The sequence below is a fragment of the Typopeltis vanoorti genome, chromosome 13, assembly GCF_054136105.1.
Source record: "Typopeltis vanoorti isolate ZY-2024b chromosome 13, IOZ_Tvanoo_1.0, whole genome shotgun sequence".
Classification (NCBI taxonomy): Eukaryota; Metazoa; Arthropoda; class Arachnida; order Uropygi; family Thelyphonidae; genus Typopeltis; species Typopeltis vanoorti.
In genome coordinates, this window is record NC_143561.1 from 21,082,969 (window position 1) to 21,101,519 (window position 18,551).

General features: G+C 36.7%; 2 protein-coding genes across 2 annotated transcripts in view; both read right to left on the reverse strand.

Annotated features, from left to right (window-relative positions):
- Positions 1 to 16,644, reverse strand: part of O-fut2 (O-fucosyltransferase 2) — a 159,791-nt gene extending 143,147 nt beyond the window's left edge. Inside the window, exon 1 of the mRNA XM_090403186.1 lies at positions 16,516 to 16,644. Within this exon, the coding sequence (XP_090259312.1) occupies positions 16,516 to 16,644 (129 nt within the window). The remainder of the gene's footprint in view (positions 1 to 16,515) is intronic.
- Bap60 (Brahma-associated protein 60) overlaps positions 16,329 to 18,551 on the reverse strand; it is a 280,469-nt gene continuing 278,246 nt past the window's right edge. Inside the window, exons 13-14 of the mRNA XM_090403297.1 lie at positions 17,158 to 17,330; positions 16,329 to 16,647 (exon numbers count right to left, since the gene is read on the reverse strand). Coding sequence (XP_090259423.1) covers positions 17,175 to 17,330 — 156 coding nt within the window. The 3' untranslated portion in view covers positions 16,329 to 16,647; positions 17,158 to 17,174. The remainder of the gene's footprint in view (positions 16,648 to 17,157; positions 17,331 to 18,551) is intronic.

Here is an 18,551-nt window from a genome sequence, read left to right on the forward strand (position 1 = left end):
GATGATAAAAAGTTAGTTCTGAAGATTTATAAAATAAACCCGTTAATACCTTTTAATCCTTTATAAGGAGTAGGCAAAACCATTTTAGCCTTAACTTTTGTGACTGAGGGGGGGGGGAGTCCAATCTCCATCTATCACTAATTATCAATGGCATCCAGTGAAGAGATGGCTGACAACTGCTGCCATCTCATGGTCCCGAATCCTAACAACATAGTCTGACAGTGAGAGTTTTATGGTCGATTTTCCCGAGTTTATGGGATAAAAAAATCTGCTTGTTCACGTCAGAGATCAACTAAAAAAGGAACCAATCAGAGACTTAGAAAAAGTTCCTCCAGTCAGCAACTAGAAATGAACTTTGTCCTTCCTTTGGGTGACCTAGCGATGTGGAACCAGTCACTGGAAGTGACTGCTTCCACATCGCTAGGTAGGAATATTAAGTAGGAATGTTCATTGTGACTCTTTTGTGGGTCGTGATTCATACTTAGAATTACAATGTTCATCTTTTTAATGTTGATTTTCATACCAAGGACAGAGCTGATCCTCATCATCATCATCATCGAATTCCTGCCATGTACCCTCAAAGAGTGTACAGGATATGATAGCACTACATGAAAAATTTACATCATTACTAACTTCCTATCTACAATTTTCCTCCAAATCAGTCTGTTACCTGTCAAGATGCAAACATTGTCAGATCTTATATTTCTATCATCTAACGCACTCTTTACTGTATCAATCCACCTATATCTCGATCTTCCTCTGGGTCTTTTCCACTGCCAACCTGGCAGAGAACACTTGTTTGCTAATTTTACGTCTCCCACTCTGTTTAAGTGACCATACTACCTGAGATTAGCTCTGCTAACACATTACTGGATCCTCACAATGCCAAGTTCTTTCCCAATATCCTTGTTTTTAATATGATATTGCCATGATGCCATCTGTTCATACCCCTAATGCGCTGCAGATATGAGAGTCCTTTCTCAGGACTCTCATATCTGCAGTCTCTAGTCTTTGGTCAAGTGTTTTACTTCTGATCCAGCTCTCAGATCCATAAGTTAAAATTGATTTGAACACTGTCTTGTATACAGCTAATTTAGTGTTTTACCTTTTCTCTTATTCCATATAAATTTATTCAATTGACTTCCTACCATACCAGCTTTGTTGATTCTGTTGTCTATTTCCATATTTAATTTACCATCTTCACTAAAAATCATGCCTAGTTAGCTGAAATGTTTTATTTGTTCTATAGGTTCTCCATTCACAATGCAGTTGATATTTTCAATGCTTCTATCTATTTCCATTGTCTTTGTCTTGTTATTGCTGACCTTCATACCATATCTATTACAACAGTTATTCAATTTAGTCAGGGAATCTTACAGACTTCTAGCAGATTTATTTAGAAGTATCACATCGTCCACATAAAGCAAAGAGCTGACATTAACATATCCAATTTTGATATCAGGTTTAATACCACTTTTGTTCATAATGTGATCCATACAGATAATGAATAACAGAGGGGATAATGTACACCCTTGTCTGACACCAGATTTAACATTAAACCATCTGATCAGACATCTTACAGAGCTGATCTCAACTTCAATTTAAAGTGTAACTGAAAATAAAGTGCACTTTATTTACTATCAATTTTTCTTATTTTCAAAATGTTACACTCTGAATTAAAAAGAAACTAGGAAAAAATGTCAAATATTTAAACAAAATACTTTCTTGAAATATACTGTACATTTAGTACATTAATCATGCAATAAATATACTATTTATTAAAAATAATTATTATACTGCAGTTAACTAGCATAAAAACTAAACTTTTTGTACTAGTTATCAGTAGAAAAATTAATGCTATGCTTATATGAAGATATACCATGCCTTGAAAATTAAATTCGATTTTACAATTATCATTATTATAAGAATCCTTTAGGGCAGGAATTTGGGAGCATTTTAGTTCAATCACCTGCATTTGGTTGATAGCAGCTTTAGCTTCCCATAAAGAGTACTAACAGGGTGTAGGAAAGAGAACATAGCTGCTTCACACCCTGCCCCAGTGAAAACCCAGACTGGCTTTTTCACCTTAACAATAAGGAAGCCGACAGGAAGCTACATTTTTCTTTTGAAAGCTCTAATTTAGAACATTCCTGGAAATAAAAACACAGAAAAAAAACGAAGGCAAAAGTGAATGCAAGAAACAACATACTAAGAAATCTTACCTCCTCCAAATGGGGTACAGACCCTAGCACACTGAGATCTTCTGTCTTGGCCTTTGCTATTCTTCTGCTGAATATGCCTGCCCAGTATGGTCCAGATCCTGCCATGCTGAAAAACTTGACCTGGCATTGAATGAAAGTTGCCACTTAATTACAGGATGCCTGAAACCAACACCACTAAAAGACCTATATACTTTGGCTGGTATCATACCCTCTTCAATTCGAAAATCTGTATTCTCAGTTGACGAAAGAAGCAGACAAATGAATGATGAACGCCACCCGCTATTCGGCCAGACCACAGTGCCCCAAAGACTAAGATCCCGACACAGCTTCCTAGCAACTGTTGAACCACCTAAAAACTCTCCAGAGACAAGACTTCAACAGTGGCTTACACTAACCCTGAGAATAATATTGGTATTCCAACAGCTGAACATCTTCCACGTGCTGCCCACTTGAACTGGAATACTTGGAAACGCCTCAACAGACTTCAAACAACAGGAAGCTGCAAACAAAACCTCATCAAATGGGGCTACCTCACTGGACCAGATAATTGTGAGTGTGGGACAACCCAGTCCATGAAACACCTTCTTTCTTGTCCCTTTCTTCAATCACGTTATACAAAAGAGGACCTCATATTTTGCACAGAAAGAGCAGTTGATTGCACAAGATACTGGAGGAACATCTGACCATATTTATTGTATATAACTTATGTATAGCATCTTTCTTCATATTTTACTTATTATTCCCTGTATAATTCACCTATCAAATTTAAGCTGTTCTCATTTGTAATGTATCCTAATTTGTTGTAAATAATGTTGAACCACTTACTACTGTACCATTTGCATTTGGATACGAAATAAATAAAAATTATTATAGGGCATCTCTGTTGAATTCAGTCTCACTACAGAAAGCCCACACTAATCACCATTCAACAAAACCTATCATCATCATTAACAGCTTTCTTCAGTCAACTGCTGGACGAATCTCTCCTTGTTTCTTCCATTTCAGTCCATCTTGTGCATCACTGACAAAACACCCATAACCACTTCTGGAAACTCAGTTCACCACTTTCAAAGCAAAAAAAATCCTCATGCCAATGTTAACCATTCTTACTACTAAAAGTGCCTTTCTAGTACAACTGGAAGAACAATGGGACATTATACCCTAAACTGGAAAAGACCTGGGTTCAATTCTCATCATGATGAGAATAATCTTTATATGGACTGCTTCAACTGAAGGTGAACCGATCTCATATGGAGGTAGCAGGGTGTTTTATCCCAGAAACTCAGGTTTATATTCCATAAACAGGCAAACTGGCCAAGAGAATGTGTAGTTTACAGGCAAAAATACTATTAATAGTGATGGGCAGTAGGATGGCATTGTGTGTTCATGGCAGCAGTAGGGTTGTGTAGTTGGAAGATTAAATAGTGGACAAGGTGAGCTGTATGCAGTAGAGTATCGTCCCAAGATGTGTCCTTGGACTCTTGGAGGTGTTATGAAATAAGTATATAACTCCTTTATAACTTATATGTTTCCATTATATCTCTTATTGAGGCTCCATAGCTCAGTCAGTATAGACGAAGTCCTTTGGTAGGAAAGACCTGGATTAGATTCCCGTCCATGACGTCAGGAACCTTTATCTGGTCTCTTTTGACAAAAGGTGAGTTAGCCAGTCTCATATGGAGGTAGAGGTTTTTTTTTCTCTCCTGGAAACTTGGGTTTTTCGTCCCTTAGAACACGCAAACTGGCCAGTAGAACACATGCAATTTACAGACAACAATACTTAGAGGCATAGGGGTAACTCTATGCCTTATCCTTGTATTATGGTGAAGAAATCCAAGGATACTTGGAAGGCCGTGGATGCTTAAGTGCCTGTTAGAGCTACTGATGGATGGATCATATCTCCTAGTTTTTTGCCTATCAACTAAACATTTTAAGCCACAAATTTTCCATCTATCCTCACAGGGAGAAGTTCACAGTCACCATTTTGGTTACTCAACTCTGAATCCGCTTGACCACTTTCAGTCCCCTAACAAATCAGGGGGAATATATCTGTGCACAACAGAAGAGGGATAATAACTTTCTTATCCCTATTTATTACTGTGTTCTTAACGTAAAAGTGATCCTTTGAGTTTGCTGCTTTACAAAATAGTTTCAAGCGTTATTTGGATGAGCTTCAACTCCACCATTATCTGTAAATCTCTAGCCTCTGGCAGGTATTATTATTTTTTTTTCAACTACCAGTCTATTTAGATTATCCTGCAGGATCTCTATATCAATTTTACTAACAACTGCTTCCTTCAGATTAGCATTTTTGGTAAATTGATATACAATGTCAAATCATTCCCAATATCATTAATATATAAATTGAACAGCAGCATCCTAAGTACAGAATCCTGAGACACACCACTGGTGATCCTTTTTGGTTGAAACAACTCCATCTGCTTTCTTTCTTTCTCTCTCTCTCTCTTTCTGCTACAGCTCCAAAATTCTACTTTCTGATGTCTGTCCACCAGCCACTCACTTGTCCATGTCATATTAAGTTTATGTCCCCTCCACCACCTCATTTGCTTCTGACAATAAGATTCCACTGTAGCATACTATCAAATGTCTTTGCAAAGCCAAGCAGTATCATGACATAGCCATTTCCCCTTATCCAGCAGAAATATCACTTTATTACAGAAATTGAGTAAATTACTAACACAAGATCTCTCCATCACAAAGTTATGCCCCCCCCCCACACACATATCCTGTAGAGCCTCATATGCCTATCCACCCATTTCTGAATTTAGCCATTAATCAACTTTCCCATTACCTTTACCACCACCACCACTAAGGTACCAAATGGTTTATAATTTGTTACTTCTGTCATGAAGTCTCTTTTATGTAATGAGATTATCTTGCCTCCTCTCCATTCCTTTTGAAATCTGCCACTATCAGACTTAATGAGTCTCATTAAGGAGGACACTGTCATTTGAGATTTTTTAAATATCCAACATACCTCCTGTTCATGTATCTCTATTCTGGTCTCAATCCCTGTCACACTAGTCATTGCATTACCTCCACCTCAAAGTTAATATATTCACAAAGTGATCACTAAATAATTCAACTATTTCTTCTGATCCAGTTACCTCCCTACCATCAGCATTCAATGGGTGTTATTCTTTCATAATCATTCTTCCTTTTATTTACCACATAGCAAAAGAACTTTTTGGGATTTTTTTTAACGTTATTGTCTAATTTTCTCTCATAATCTGACTTCTGACATAATTTGACATGAAACTGTAAGACAAGACCTAAAATATACAGACTCATTAATAGAAAAGATCAAAAGAAGACAACTTCAATGGTACAGACATGTTGAGAGAATGCCATCAAAAAGACTACCCAACCTTGCTCTTATGCAAGATTAACCCTCCAGAGGTCGTGTGTGGACTAGGAGTCCGCACATTTGCTTTTTTGCATACATTTCTAAAGCGGCTGGTGAAATCCGGTTGTGCGTTTATGTAGCTTCGTATATAGGCAGGACATATGTTAGCGTAGAATATTACGTTGATGGGATAACAACTGTTCCCACTGAGACAGTGCGCAGTCACAGATCCCACGAGACCCTTAGTGTTATAAGAATAAGCAGTCATCAAAATTTTTAAAATTGGTAAGTACTTGTAAATTATTTATATTTTTACATACAGGCTTGTATATTTACACAGGAAATATATTTTTTTATATACATATATATCTAATTATCTAAAGAAATATTACTTTAGATAATTGGTTCACTTCTTTTCCTTTGATTGAAAACTTGCTAAGGAAATATAGACTTACTGTAATAGGAAAACAGTTTAAAAAAATAAAGAGAACTACCTCCTGAATTATTGCAAGCAAATCGTCCTATAAAATCGAGTATGTTTGCTTTCAAAGATAAATGCAAAAAGAAATTTGTTTTGTTAGCATCAAGTTTGCATGATGATGATGGCACTGATACAGAGAGTGGAGCTTTATACAAACCTGAAATTCTGACTACCTATAACCATACAAAAGGAGAAGTAGATGTTGTGGATCAATTGTGTTCAACATACAATTGTGCTAGATCAACAAGAAGATGGTCTATGGTAGTTTTTTACTCTTGCATCAACATTGCTGGAATTAATTCTCAAGTTATTTACCATGCGAATAACATTGACAAAAAAATATTGCGACGTAAATTTCTGCAAGATCATGGATTATCTCTACTACAAGCACATTTGCAAGAAAGGGTATCAACTGAAAGTTTGCCAAGAAATATAAAACTAAGACACATAAATTTGTGGATCACTTGAGAAAAGAATTGAGAACGAAACTACAGTTGCACATCCAGAAAAAGGAAGATGCTATTATTGTGATAGAAAAAACACTGCGCATCTAAATATTATTGTAAGAGATGTTACAAATTTATGTGTCTTGAACATGCTACAATCATGTGCAATGGATGTGTAGAACTAAAGTAAAAGAATGTTAATCCAGTTCTACACATTTATTGCACATGTAGCATATGCAGTTCTATTTCTAAGACATTTAATTATTTTTTAAATTGTTTTCTCTTACAAATATGTTGTAATTTGAATAAATAATATTTTTTCTACAATATGCTTATTTATTATTATTCAAAACACCTTCAATTTTGTTAAAAATGAGTGCGAAATGACACTCCACGTGTGACCCTTGATGCCAAAAATTTTTACGCAACCTCTGAAGGGTTAAAAGAAAAAAAGGAAGACCAAGAACTAAATGGATAACATTAATAAAGGTCAACTCTGGATTACAAACATATAGACAGCTCACCAGCCATGCAAGAAACCGAGACTCCTGGAGGTTGTTGTGGAAACAAGGAAGACTCGACCCGTCCCCGACAGAAGAGGACAGTAAGTTAATCTGACTTCTCTTCTACACCATGTTGATCACCACTTTTCTCCTCATATGTTGGCCTGGTTGGCTGAGTGGTTAGTGTACTTGTTCTCCAACTAACAGGTTGTAGGTTCGAATCTCACCATGAACATTTGTGATTGTCTTTAAGTGGAAGATGAATTTCATCACCCAGTGTGAGACCACCACCCTGTTTATTTAAGGCTTGAAGTGGCTGAAAAAGTTCCATGTTTGGTCTCTAGAGCAGGGTTTCTGAACTATGTAAAAATAAATAAAAATACAAAAATGTCAGCCTAGTTGGCTAAGTAGTTAGCGTACCCATTCTCCAACCAACAGGTCATGAGTTTGAATCCTGCAACGTTTGTGATTGTCTATAGGTGGAAGATGAATTTTATTGCCCCGTGTGAGACCACTACCCCACTTATTGGAGGCCTGAAGTGGCTGAAAAAGTTTCATGTTTGGTCTCTAGAGCAGGGCTTCCAGACGACGTGAAAATAAATAAAAAATTACAAAAAAATATATCCTATCCTATTCCCTCAGCTATACGGCTGGTGGGGGAAGCTATATGCTACCATACTAGGGAGATGATTATGAGCAAGGTGATTTCCCATTGCCTTCCTTGCTGTAGTTATATATATATATATATTTTTTTTTTTTAAAAAAGAATTGAATGACTATAATTGAGGATTACCTGAATAAAATGCTTGAATTACTACATAATGATACCTACTCAATACTCGAGAGAGATCCAACTCGTGAACTTCAAAATCGTACAAACAACTTATTAAAAACCACTGAATTGTCCCGTAACGTTCGCTTATCTCTAAACTCTCTCCATCCGTTAATTCCTCACATATATGGTGTTCCTAAAATCCATAAAGAAAACACCCCACTACGCCCCATTGTAGAAGGTATCAATTCTCCGACATACACCCTTTCAAAATATCTTGCCAAATACCTAAAAAGTTTTTCAGGCAAGTCATCATCCTTTATCAAGAACACTACAGAATTCGTTACATACATCAAGGATATAACAGTTAATGTAGATGAAATCATGGCTAGCTTGGACATAACTTCTTTGTTCACTAATGTTCCAACAGATGAAGTCCAACATTGCTGAAGGACAAGTTATCCAAAAAAAATGTTAGCCTTGCTTACACATTGCATCAAGTCAGGTTACTTCACATTTCAAGATACTATATACAAACAAAATCATGGACTGGCTATGGGTAATCCTTTATACCCTATACTCGCAAATATTTATTTAGAGGATTTTGAAACCAAGGCTATCTCTTTCTTTATTTTAACACCTAAAGTTTGGAAACGATATGTAGATGATGTCTTCATTATTTGGAGTCACGGACATGATTCCCTTATGGTTTTCCTCGAACATCTCAATAGCCAACATCAAAGTATTAAGTTTACTGCCGAGCTTGAAACGGATAATTCCCTGCCTTTTCTTGATGTCAAACTGACACACTCCTCTGGTAAACTCAAAATATTGATGTATAGAAATCCCACACATACCAACAGATATCTGCATAGTCAGTCCCATCACTTCCCTCCTCATAAGCTTGGAATAATTTCCACCTTGGGACATAGAGCCCATTCTCTTCTGGATGACCCAAATGAACTTCTTACAGAAATAAACCATCTCAAAACTTCTTTCAAAGTTAATGGATATTCCAAGAGAATCATTGAAAAATTCCTTCTTAATCCTCCTAGACATCACTCAGAAGAAACAAATATATTCAAAGGCAATATTTCTATTCCTTACATAAGTACAGTTTCACATAAATTAGCAAAAGTTCTAAGAAAATACAATATCAGAACCTTGTTCACTCCACTTCCAAAAATCCGTTTCTTAATAAGCCACCCAAAACCTTGTCATCATCAACTCAAATACCCTGGTGTATATAAAATATTGTGTGATTGTGATATTCCTTATTTTGAGCACGCAGACAAATCCGTTGAATTGCATATGGAAGAACACATGAGGGACATTACTTACAAGAGACAATGAGCCAGTGCATTATCAAGTCATATCCTTTTCTCGGTTAAACCTAATAATGAAACCCAAAGTCACAAAGTCTGCTGGGAAAAATCTACTAACATCTTCCATTGCAATGATGAACTAGAGAGAAAAATCGTAGAATCTAGGGAAATCATCTTCAATCCTGTTCATCTAAATAATAACTTGAGCTACAACCTATAGTCATTCAGCTGTAATCATGTACTGGCTTCATGAGATGGTACTAGCACATACTTTCCCAACAATACCACAAATGAAAGAACAGCTTTAAATACAACCACGATGTTTTAATAATAATTATGTATAGAGACTCTCTATGACGTTCTTAGTTTATTTAATCTTCAGTGTTTTTTCTTTTTTCTTTCTTTTATAATGTCACCTGATGAAGGCTGTTACAAGCCGAAACTAGTAGTGTTTTTATTTGTTATTAAGGGTGTGATAGTTGAGAGTTTGACGAAATCGTACCAACTGGGTGTGAACATAAAGTATGTCAGCGAGTCTATTCGAGTGCAAAAACAGATGGTGAAAGAAATGATAGTCGTGGCAGGAACAAATGATTTGAAAGAAGACAAAATGGAAATGATAGAGGATGTGAGGGAATTACTTGAGGTAGCAAAAGAGAAGAGTGAGAGAGTTAGGATGGTGAGTATTTTTCTGCGGTATGACAGCGAAGCGTTTAGAAGGAGGGCCATAATTGCCAATGACTTTATGCGTGGGTTATGCATGGAGAGTGGTGTGGAATTTGTGGATGTGTGGAGTGAGTTTGATGGGCGAAACAATTTATATAAGATGGATGGGTTACATTTGAATGGATTTGGTGTACAGAGGCTTGAAAAAGTGTTGATGAATGAAGTGGAAGTGGATGTACAGACTCAGGGAAACTAGATTTATTAAGAGGCGGGAGTAGATATGCAGACTCTAGGGAGGCAGTTGAGTGTATGAACGAGTATAATATGCCCGAGCGAGTAGGAAGGACAACAAATCAGAATGGGATAGTTAGTATAAGGCACCAAAGTAGGGATGGGACTAATGGGCTTCTGCAATTCATAAAGAAGAGTTTCTGGCCTTGGTTGTCACTTCCAGGCCACAGGTTGTTGGTATTAGTGAAACATGGCTGACAGAAGATGATAAAGCTATTGGGATTGAATGCGACGGGTATAGCATGTTCAGGAGTGACAGGGAGAATAAATAGGGGGGAGAAGTGTTATTGATGATAGCTGATGAGTTGCAGCCAAGGAGTATAGAAGTTAAACTGCAGGATAGAGAAAAGAGCACATTTGAGGCTATTTGGTGTGAGATAGAGGCTAGCAGAACAAAATATACAATTGGGTGCTGCTATAGACCAGGTGATGGAATAGATGGTGGGGATAGTATGCATAGGCAAATAGAAGAAATGAGTGTAAGTAGGGTAATTATTATGGGTGATTTCAATTATGGTAACATTGACTGGAAGGAATTGGATTTTATGCGGTTATTAAGGGACAACTATCTGCGACAGCATGTAGTGGAAAATACCAGGGGGCAGAGAGTGCTTGACCTAATAACTGCATCTGAGAATGTGGCTGTAACGAACATGACCATGTTGCCACCAAATGGTGAGAGTGACCATAAGGTCATGACTTGGGAGGTGGCTAAAGGAGTGGAATTTACAATTAAGACAGGGTACATGTGGAATTACCGGGCTGGTAAGTATGACAAGCTTAGGAGTGTGCTTGGCTCAGTGCCATGGTTAAAACTGCAAGGGCTGGATGTTGATAGTGCATGGGAGGTGGTTAAGAAGTGTTTGCAGGAGGCAATGGTTGACTGTATACTGTTACACCCTGATATCTTAAGAATGTAAAATTCTCAGCTATCATGGTGTAACATTCATGGTTTTGATTCCGTTCCAGGAGAGTCCTTTGCGAGCTCTTTCGTAGGGATTTCACGATGTTTTCCTGAGTGGCGAGATAGGGGTTATATCTCCACGCCACAACACGGAAACGAAAGTGAGCAGGATTTTGATTCCGTATTTGATATGTGAGAAGCGAAAAATGCCATAAAGTCAAAAGAAAAGGAAACAATTTCTTTGTGTTTCGACTTCAGTGACAACTACGAGAAGGGGAAAGAAGTAAAGAAATCGATGTCCACGTGGCGAGTTGCACAGCCGATATATAGATGATTCAAAGTCTGTCTAAGCATAGTTCAATTCCAAAAAGAACGTAGGAGAAGCAGATTATCGGTGAGGTTATATCAAGATAGTTTAATCAGAAGAAGGTAAAGGTCCCTATGAAAATGGCAAGAAAGAAAGGTACTGTAAAATATATCTAATGTTAACTAAAATTTGTCTGTGATAAGTATCATTATTCTAATATGGAACTGTTGAAGTGACCAAGGAAAATTTATACTAGGACTTTAGTATCTGACAGAATATATTAAAAGTAAGCTGGCTAGTGTTAATGTTATGTGAAAAATTAAGTGTCCTGAGAATTTTGCATGTCTATTGTAATGTACAGGAAAGTTAAAATGTCATAGTTGTGTGTTAGTGCAGAAAAAGGTTTAGTTAATCTACTTAAGTTTGAATAGTTAAATAGTGTGAATTAATCTTATTTGTCCCTGTCAAGTGAATTTACGTGTTGAATGTGTTATGGCAGCATAATCGTAATACAGTTATGTGTTAGTGCAGTAAGTGGTTTAGTTAATCTACTTAAGTTTGAAGAGTTAAATAGTGTGAATTAATCTTATTTGTCCATGTCAAGTGAATTTATGTGTTGAATAGTTATGGCGGCATGATCGTAATACCCATTATAGGATCATCGCCTAATCACTTGTAATAAGCTAATGTTAGTTTGTAAGTATTTAGTTTGGCATTAAATTGAGTAATCACAAGAATTGAACTGTACCATGTTAAGGAATTTAATAAACCTTTGTTCAATGATAAAAGAGTTGTCTGAAATTGCTGTCCAATGCACCACCTGAAATTTACGAACTCAATCACGCGGGAAATTAATGTTAAGAAACGAGATTAAGTGTCACGACTGCAACATAGTTACACTTTCAGACATATTTGAGTTCTTTCTCCTTGTTTTTGTATATAATATCTTAAACTAAATATCCCAAAAGGCACAGTATAAATACAAATATTAGGGGTACTAAGGGGAGAAATAACTTAAGTATTAGTAAAATTTTTGGTGATATCTCGTGCGTAGATAATAGAAGAACATAGATAAGCGGGAATTGTTAGATAGAATAAAATTAGTAAAAATCGTAAATTGGGAAACAACATAAATGGTCCGCAGCCAATAGGATATAAAGTATAAGAAAGTTAATAGAATAGAATAAGAAGAATGGGTCACAACAATACCAAGAGCCCGAATAATAAATCAAGTAGGGGTTAAATGGATGAATAACACTACTAAGCTTGAGCTGCAAAAAAAATAAACAATTGTGGAGGGAATTTAAGGAGAAAGGTGACCAGCAGGTGTGGGGAACAGTATAAAGCTCAGGCCAGGAAGGTAACAAGGGTGGTAATAAAAGCAAAAGCAGATTATGAAAGAAAATTGGCCATGCAGGCTAAAGAAAATCCCAAACAGTTTTTTCAATATGTTGCAAGTAAAAGGAAAAATGTTCATGGCAGAATGATTTTAAAAAATGAATGTAGGGAGGTAACCAAATCAGTCGATATAGTGGAATTACAGAGCGAGCTCTTTGCAAGAGTATATCATCCAGGTGGTGACATTGCAGGAATGGAAGAACCAACAGCTTATACTAGAATTGTGATGAATGAAGTAGAGGTAAATAGTCTATTACAGAACCTCAATGTCAATACATCTGTGGGATTTTATGGTATACTAGCTCGTGTCGTACATGAAGCGGCTAAAGAATTGTCAGTGCCTTTGACCATTTTGTTTAATTTGAGCCTTGGGTCTGGGTCAGTCCCAAGGGGGTGGAAAGAGGGGAAAATAGTTCTGCTGCATAAAGGTGGTTCCAAGGCTGCTGTTGAAAATTACCGGCCAATCAGCATAACAGGAATTGTTATCAAGGTCTTGGAGAAAATAGTCAAGAGGAAAATACAAGATTGGATAGATGAAAATGGGATACTGTATCGGGGACAGCTTGGTTTTGTGAAGGGTAGGTCATGCCTCAGTAACTTGCTCACGTATTATAACAAAGTGACGACTGAACTGGATAAGGGTAATGGGTTCACAGTGATTCTACTGGACCTTACTAAGGAATTTGACAAGATACCACATGGAATTCTAATCAGTAAAATGCAGCATATGGGGATAGATATAGGGTTGGTGAGATGGATAGGAGGGTGGTTGACGGAGAGATATCAGAGAGTGGTTTATTCAGGAGTAAAGTCCACAAGACGTCCTGTGACTAGTGGTGTGCCACAAGGATCTGTTCTTGGACCACTGCTGTTTAATTTGTTCATTAATGATATAGGAAAGGATCTGAGAGGAACAGTTCATTTGTTTGTGGATGATGCAAAGTTGGGTAGGGCAATAGTGAATGCAGATGTTGTCAAAATTTTGCAGGATGATTTGGATAGATTGCAGGACTGGGCTAGGAAAAACGGATGTCAATTTAATGTGTCAAAATGTAAGGTTATACATCTTGGGGTGAAAAGATTAGCAGCAGTTTGCTACATTGGTGGAACTGTACTCCAGGAAATTGATGAGGCCAGGGATTTGGAAGTGTTGGTGGATAGGGAATTGAAGTTTAGGTGGCACATTGCAAAAGTGGCTAAATCAGCTCATCAAATCACTTGGCTTCTGAAAAATACTTTAACATGCAGAGACAAACAAGTTATTGTTCCTCTGTATCAAGCCTTGATATGATCCCATCTGGACTACTGTGCCCAGATTTGGTCACCTAGGTTTCTTCGTGATGGGGATGAGGTTGAGAGGTTCCAGAGGCGAGTGACCAAGATGACAGCAGGTCTGTGGAAGGAACCTTATGAGAACAGGTTGAGGATTTGTAGGTTGCAAAAATTGGTTGACAGGCAGAGGAGGGGAGATATGATTGAGACATTCAAATTACTGAAGGGTTTCTATAAAATTAATTCAGAAGGTATTTTTAAGAACTGTGCTGGTTGTGGGAGGACTAGGGGACATCCATGGAAGCTGGGCAAGAGTGTGGTTAGTAAGGGTGTTAGAGCTGGGATCTTTACTTTTAGAGTGGTGAATGAGTGGAATGGGCTGCCAGAGTCTGTGGTGGGTGCTGTGACAGTAAATGAGTTTAAGGCGAGATATGATAGATACTGTATGAATGATTTGGGGCCTCTCTCGATGAGTCTAAGGACTCCCTGGAGTTGCCCGTAATAATAATATTAAGAATATTAAAACCTTTTTACTTAAATCTCGGTTCTAGTCATTCAATTCTTTTAAAAAATATGTATGTTAACCAAGTTAATGATCATTCATTCATATATATATATATATATATATATATATACACACACACATATATTATGACTATAGCCGTGTGTTCACGGGACCAGTCTGCCTGTTTTGAGGGATGAAAAACCCGAGTTACCCGGAAGAAAAAACTCTCTGCCATTGTATGAGACTGGTTCCTCACATCACTGACAGGAATCGAACCCAGGTCTTTCTGATGAAAGAGTTTCATCTATACTGACTGAGCTATGGAGCCTCCAAAAATATATAAAATTGATAAAAATGTAAAAAATAGTCCTCAGCCCACCCGCGATACAAATGTAACATAGGTTTAGTAATAACCTTTTGTGGGTGATAACTGCATAAAAAAAAAAAAAAAAAAATAAAATAAAATATATATACTCTAGGGGTCTATGCCCCGAGTTCCGGACTGGTAGGCTGGTTCTTCTTTGAATTCTGATGACTCGAATTTTGAAGAGTTGACACTCAGGGTGGCCGCTGAGTTTCAAACTGTTTCAAAAAATGTGACATAAAAAGCTTATTATTTTATATATATAGGGTAGGTAGATATATATATATATATATCAGACTGATATTAAATCAGTGAGTAGCATCATTAAACAGGATTTCCTGGGTGGGGAGATATATATATATATATAAGCTAGCACCTTTTTATTTCCTTATAGGGAGTAGGCAAGGCCTTTTAAACCCTATCTAGCTCATGGAGACAACTGCTTTTCGGAAGTTCAATCTCCACTAGTAGCTAATCAGAGATAGCTGGCCTGTGACTATCACTAATTATAAACCATCACCGATGAAAAGACTGGCAAACAAGTGCTGCCATCTCTTGGTACCTAACCCTAATAGAATATGTTATTGTCTGAATTAATGTGAGTTTATGGTCGATCTTGAATTTATGAGATGAAAAAACTGGAGTTTCTGTGAGAAAAAAAACATGCTTGTGCCAGAGATCAACTAATTCACGAACCAGTCGAAGATAGGCCTAGAAAAAGTTCCTCCAGTCAATGACTAGAGTCCGCACGGTTAGCCTAGTGGCTTTGCAACCATATGCCTGTGGAAAGTGTCCTAGGTTCGATTTCCGTCGACGACGTGAGGAGTTTAAGGATCTTCTTCAGTCATAGCCAAGTTAGCCGGTCTTGGGCATGGACAGCAGGGTTTTTTCCGCCAGTTTATCTGGGGTTTTTCATCCCACAAGCAGGCAAACTGGCCCCATGAACACACAGGAATACTTAGAGGCATAGGGCTGACCATCTTATCCTCGTATTTCAGTCACGAAATCTAAGGCATACTGGAAGGTTTTGGGCCTTAAAGTCATTGGGATGGGATGGGATAGGATAGAGTCAATGACTAGACTTGAACCGAAGTCTATCTTCAGGAGGCCTAGCACAGAAGATGCAAGCACCACTTCCACTGAGTTACACGGGCCTTTATATATATATATATATATATTCCGATTTAGTATGAATCTGATTTAAACCTCCTGACCATGAATGCAACCTAATACTGTCTTCCTTAAACACCCATTTGCCTATTTCTAATGTACTAATGACATCCTTTCCTCTGTAATTGCCAGCTTTTGTAGTTTCACAGATAACCATTCTTAAATGAAAATTCCACATGCTTAATCACTCCCAGGTTATGAATGCCTTGTTTATTTTGTTAGCTGTGTAGTATTACCTGTTTATAAAAAATAACACATATATTCTGTAAATCATATTAATTGTAATAATTTTACATATGTTGTTGCTTGAAGAATAATACACTATATTAGTACAGTTTTAGTTTTAATGTTCTTTAATAATTCTTAGTGAAATGAATCACTTATGTGAATGAATCAAGCTCGGATCACTGACAATGATGTTGACCAAATGTTTCACAAATGTAATGAAAAACAATCAGTACAAAACATTTATTTTACATACATTTTCTGAAGTATTTTTTAAGTGTTATGTATTCCCAGTGCCTGTTCTAATTCTGCTCTCTTTTGTTGCACTTTGCCATAGAAATAATGGCACACAGCTTCTTGAGCCCAAGGTTGGTAATAAAAGTCGGAACGTCTTTCTTCTTCAGGATTGCTGACAACATCAGTCATGGTCTGAAATGAAAATAAAAATATGCTTCAGTGATTTTCATTATGATGTTTTAAAAGTCAATGCAAGAAAAACTTTTTATCATCATCATCATCATCATCAAATTCCTGCCATGTACCCTCAAGGGGTGTACAGGATATGATAGTACTACATGAAAAAAATTACATCATTATTAATTTCCTATCTACAATTTTCCTCCAAATCAGTCTGTTGCTTGTCAAGACTCCAACATTATCAGATCTTATATATCTATCGTCTAAGGCACTTTGTACCGTATCAATCCACCTATATCTTGGTCTTCCTCTGGGTTGTTTTGCTGCCAACCTGGCAGAGAACACTTGTTTTGCTAATTTTGAAAAACTTTTTAATAATCACATATTTAAAAAAATTTCATCATCATCAAATTCCTGATATATATACCCTTAAGGGGAAGCTTGGATCACTGACAATGATGTTGACAAAATGTTTCACAAATGTAATGAAAACAATCAGTAGAACACATTTATTTTACATACATTTTCTGAAGTATTTTTTAAGTGTTACGTATTCCCAGTGCCTGTTCTAATTCCGCTCTCCTTTGTTGCACTTTGCCATAGAAATAACGGCACACAGCTTCTTGAGCCCAAGGTTGGTAATAAAAGTCGGAACGTCTTTCTTCTTCAGGATTGCCGACAACATCAGTCATGGTCTGAAATGAAAATAAAAATATGCTGCAGTGATTTTCATTATGTTTTAAAAGTTAATGCAAGAAAAACTTTTTAATAATCATATATTAAAAAATTATCATCATCATCGTCATCAAATTCCTGATATATATATATACACTCAAAGGGGGGGGGGGAGTGTATAAAATATGATAGCACTACATGAAAAATTACATCATTACTACTTCCTATCTACAATTTTCCTCCAAATCGATCTTTTACTTGTCAAGACAACAAAATTATCGCATCTTTAATAAATTTAGTTTAATTCTTTATCCAAGTGTAAGCAAACAAAGTTTGCGTCTGAAGTATCTTCAGGCACAAACACTTGGATAAAGGATTAAACCAAATTTCTCAGTCTAACCAAGTGGAAAATAAACTTCCAACATCCTGCCAACCAGACAGAGAACACTTGTTTTGCTAATCTTTCCTCTCCCATTCTATTTAAGTGGCCATACCACCTGAGATTAGCTCTGCTAATGCATTCCTGGATGTTGACATTGTCAAGTTCTTTCCTAATATCCTCGGTTTTTAATATGATATTGCCATTGATGTCATCTGTTCACACCTCTAATCTTTCTCAGAACTCTCATATCTGTCTCTAGTCTTTGCTCAAGTGTTTTACTTCTGACCAGGCTCTCAGATCCATAAGTTAAAACTGGTTTAAAAACTGTCCTGTATACAGCTAATTTAGTGTTCCGACTAATTTTTTTCTTATCCATATGAATTTATTCAATTGACTTCCTACCATACCAGCTTTGTTGATTCTGTTGTCTATTTACCAACTTCAGTAAAAATCGTGCCTAAGTAGCTGAAATGTTTTACTTGTTCCACAGGTTCCCTGTTCACAACACAGTTGACATTTTCAACAATTCTACCTATTTTCATTGTCTTTATCTTTTTAATGCTGACCTTCATACCATATCTATTACAACAGTTATTCAATTTAGTCAGGGAATCTTGCAAACTTGTAGCAGATTTATTTAGAAGTATAACATCATCTGCATAAAGCAAAGAGCTGACATTAACATCTCCAATTTTGATATCAGGTTTAATAGCACTTTCCTTCATAATGTGATCCATATAGATAACGAATAACAGAGGGGATAATGTACTTATTTGTCTCACACCAGATTTAACATTAAACCACCTTCCTGTACTTCCTTCAATTCTAACTGCCGACTTACAACTCAAGTAAAGATTAA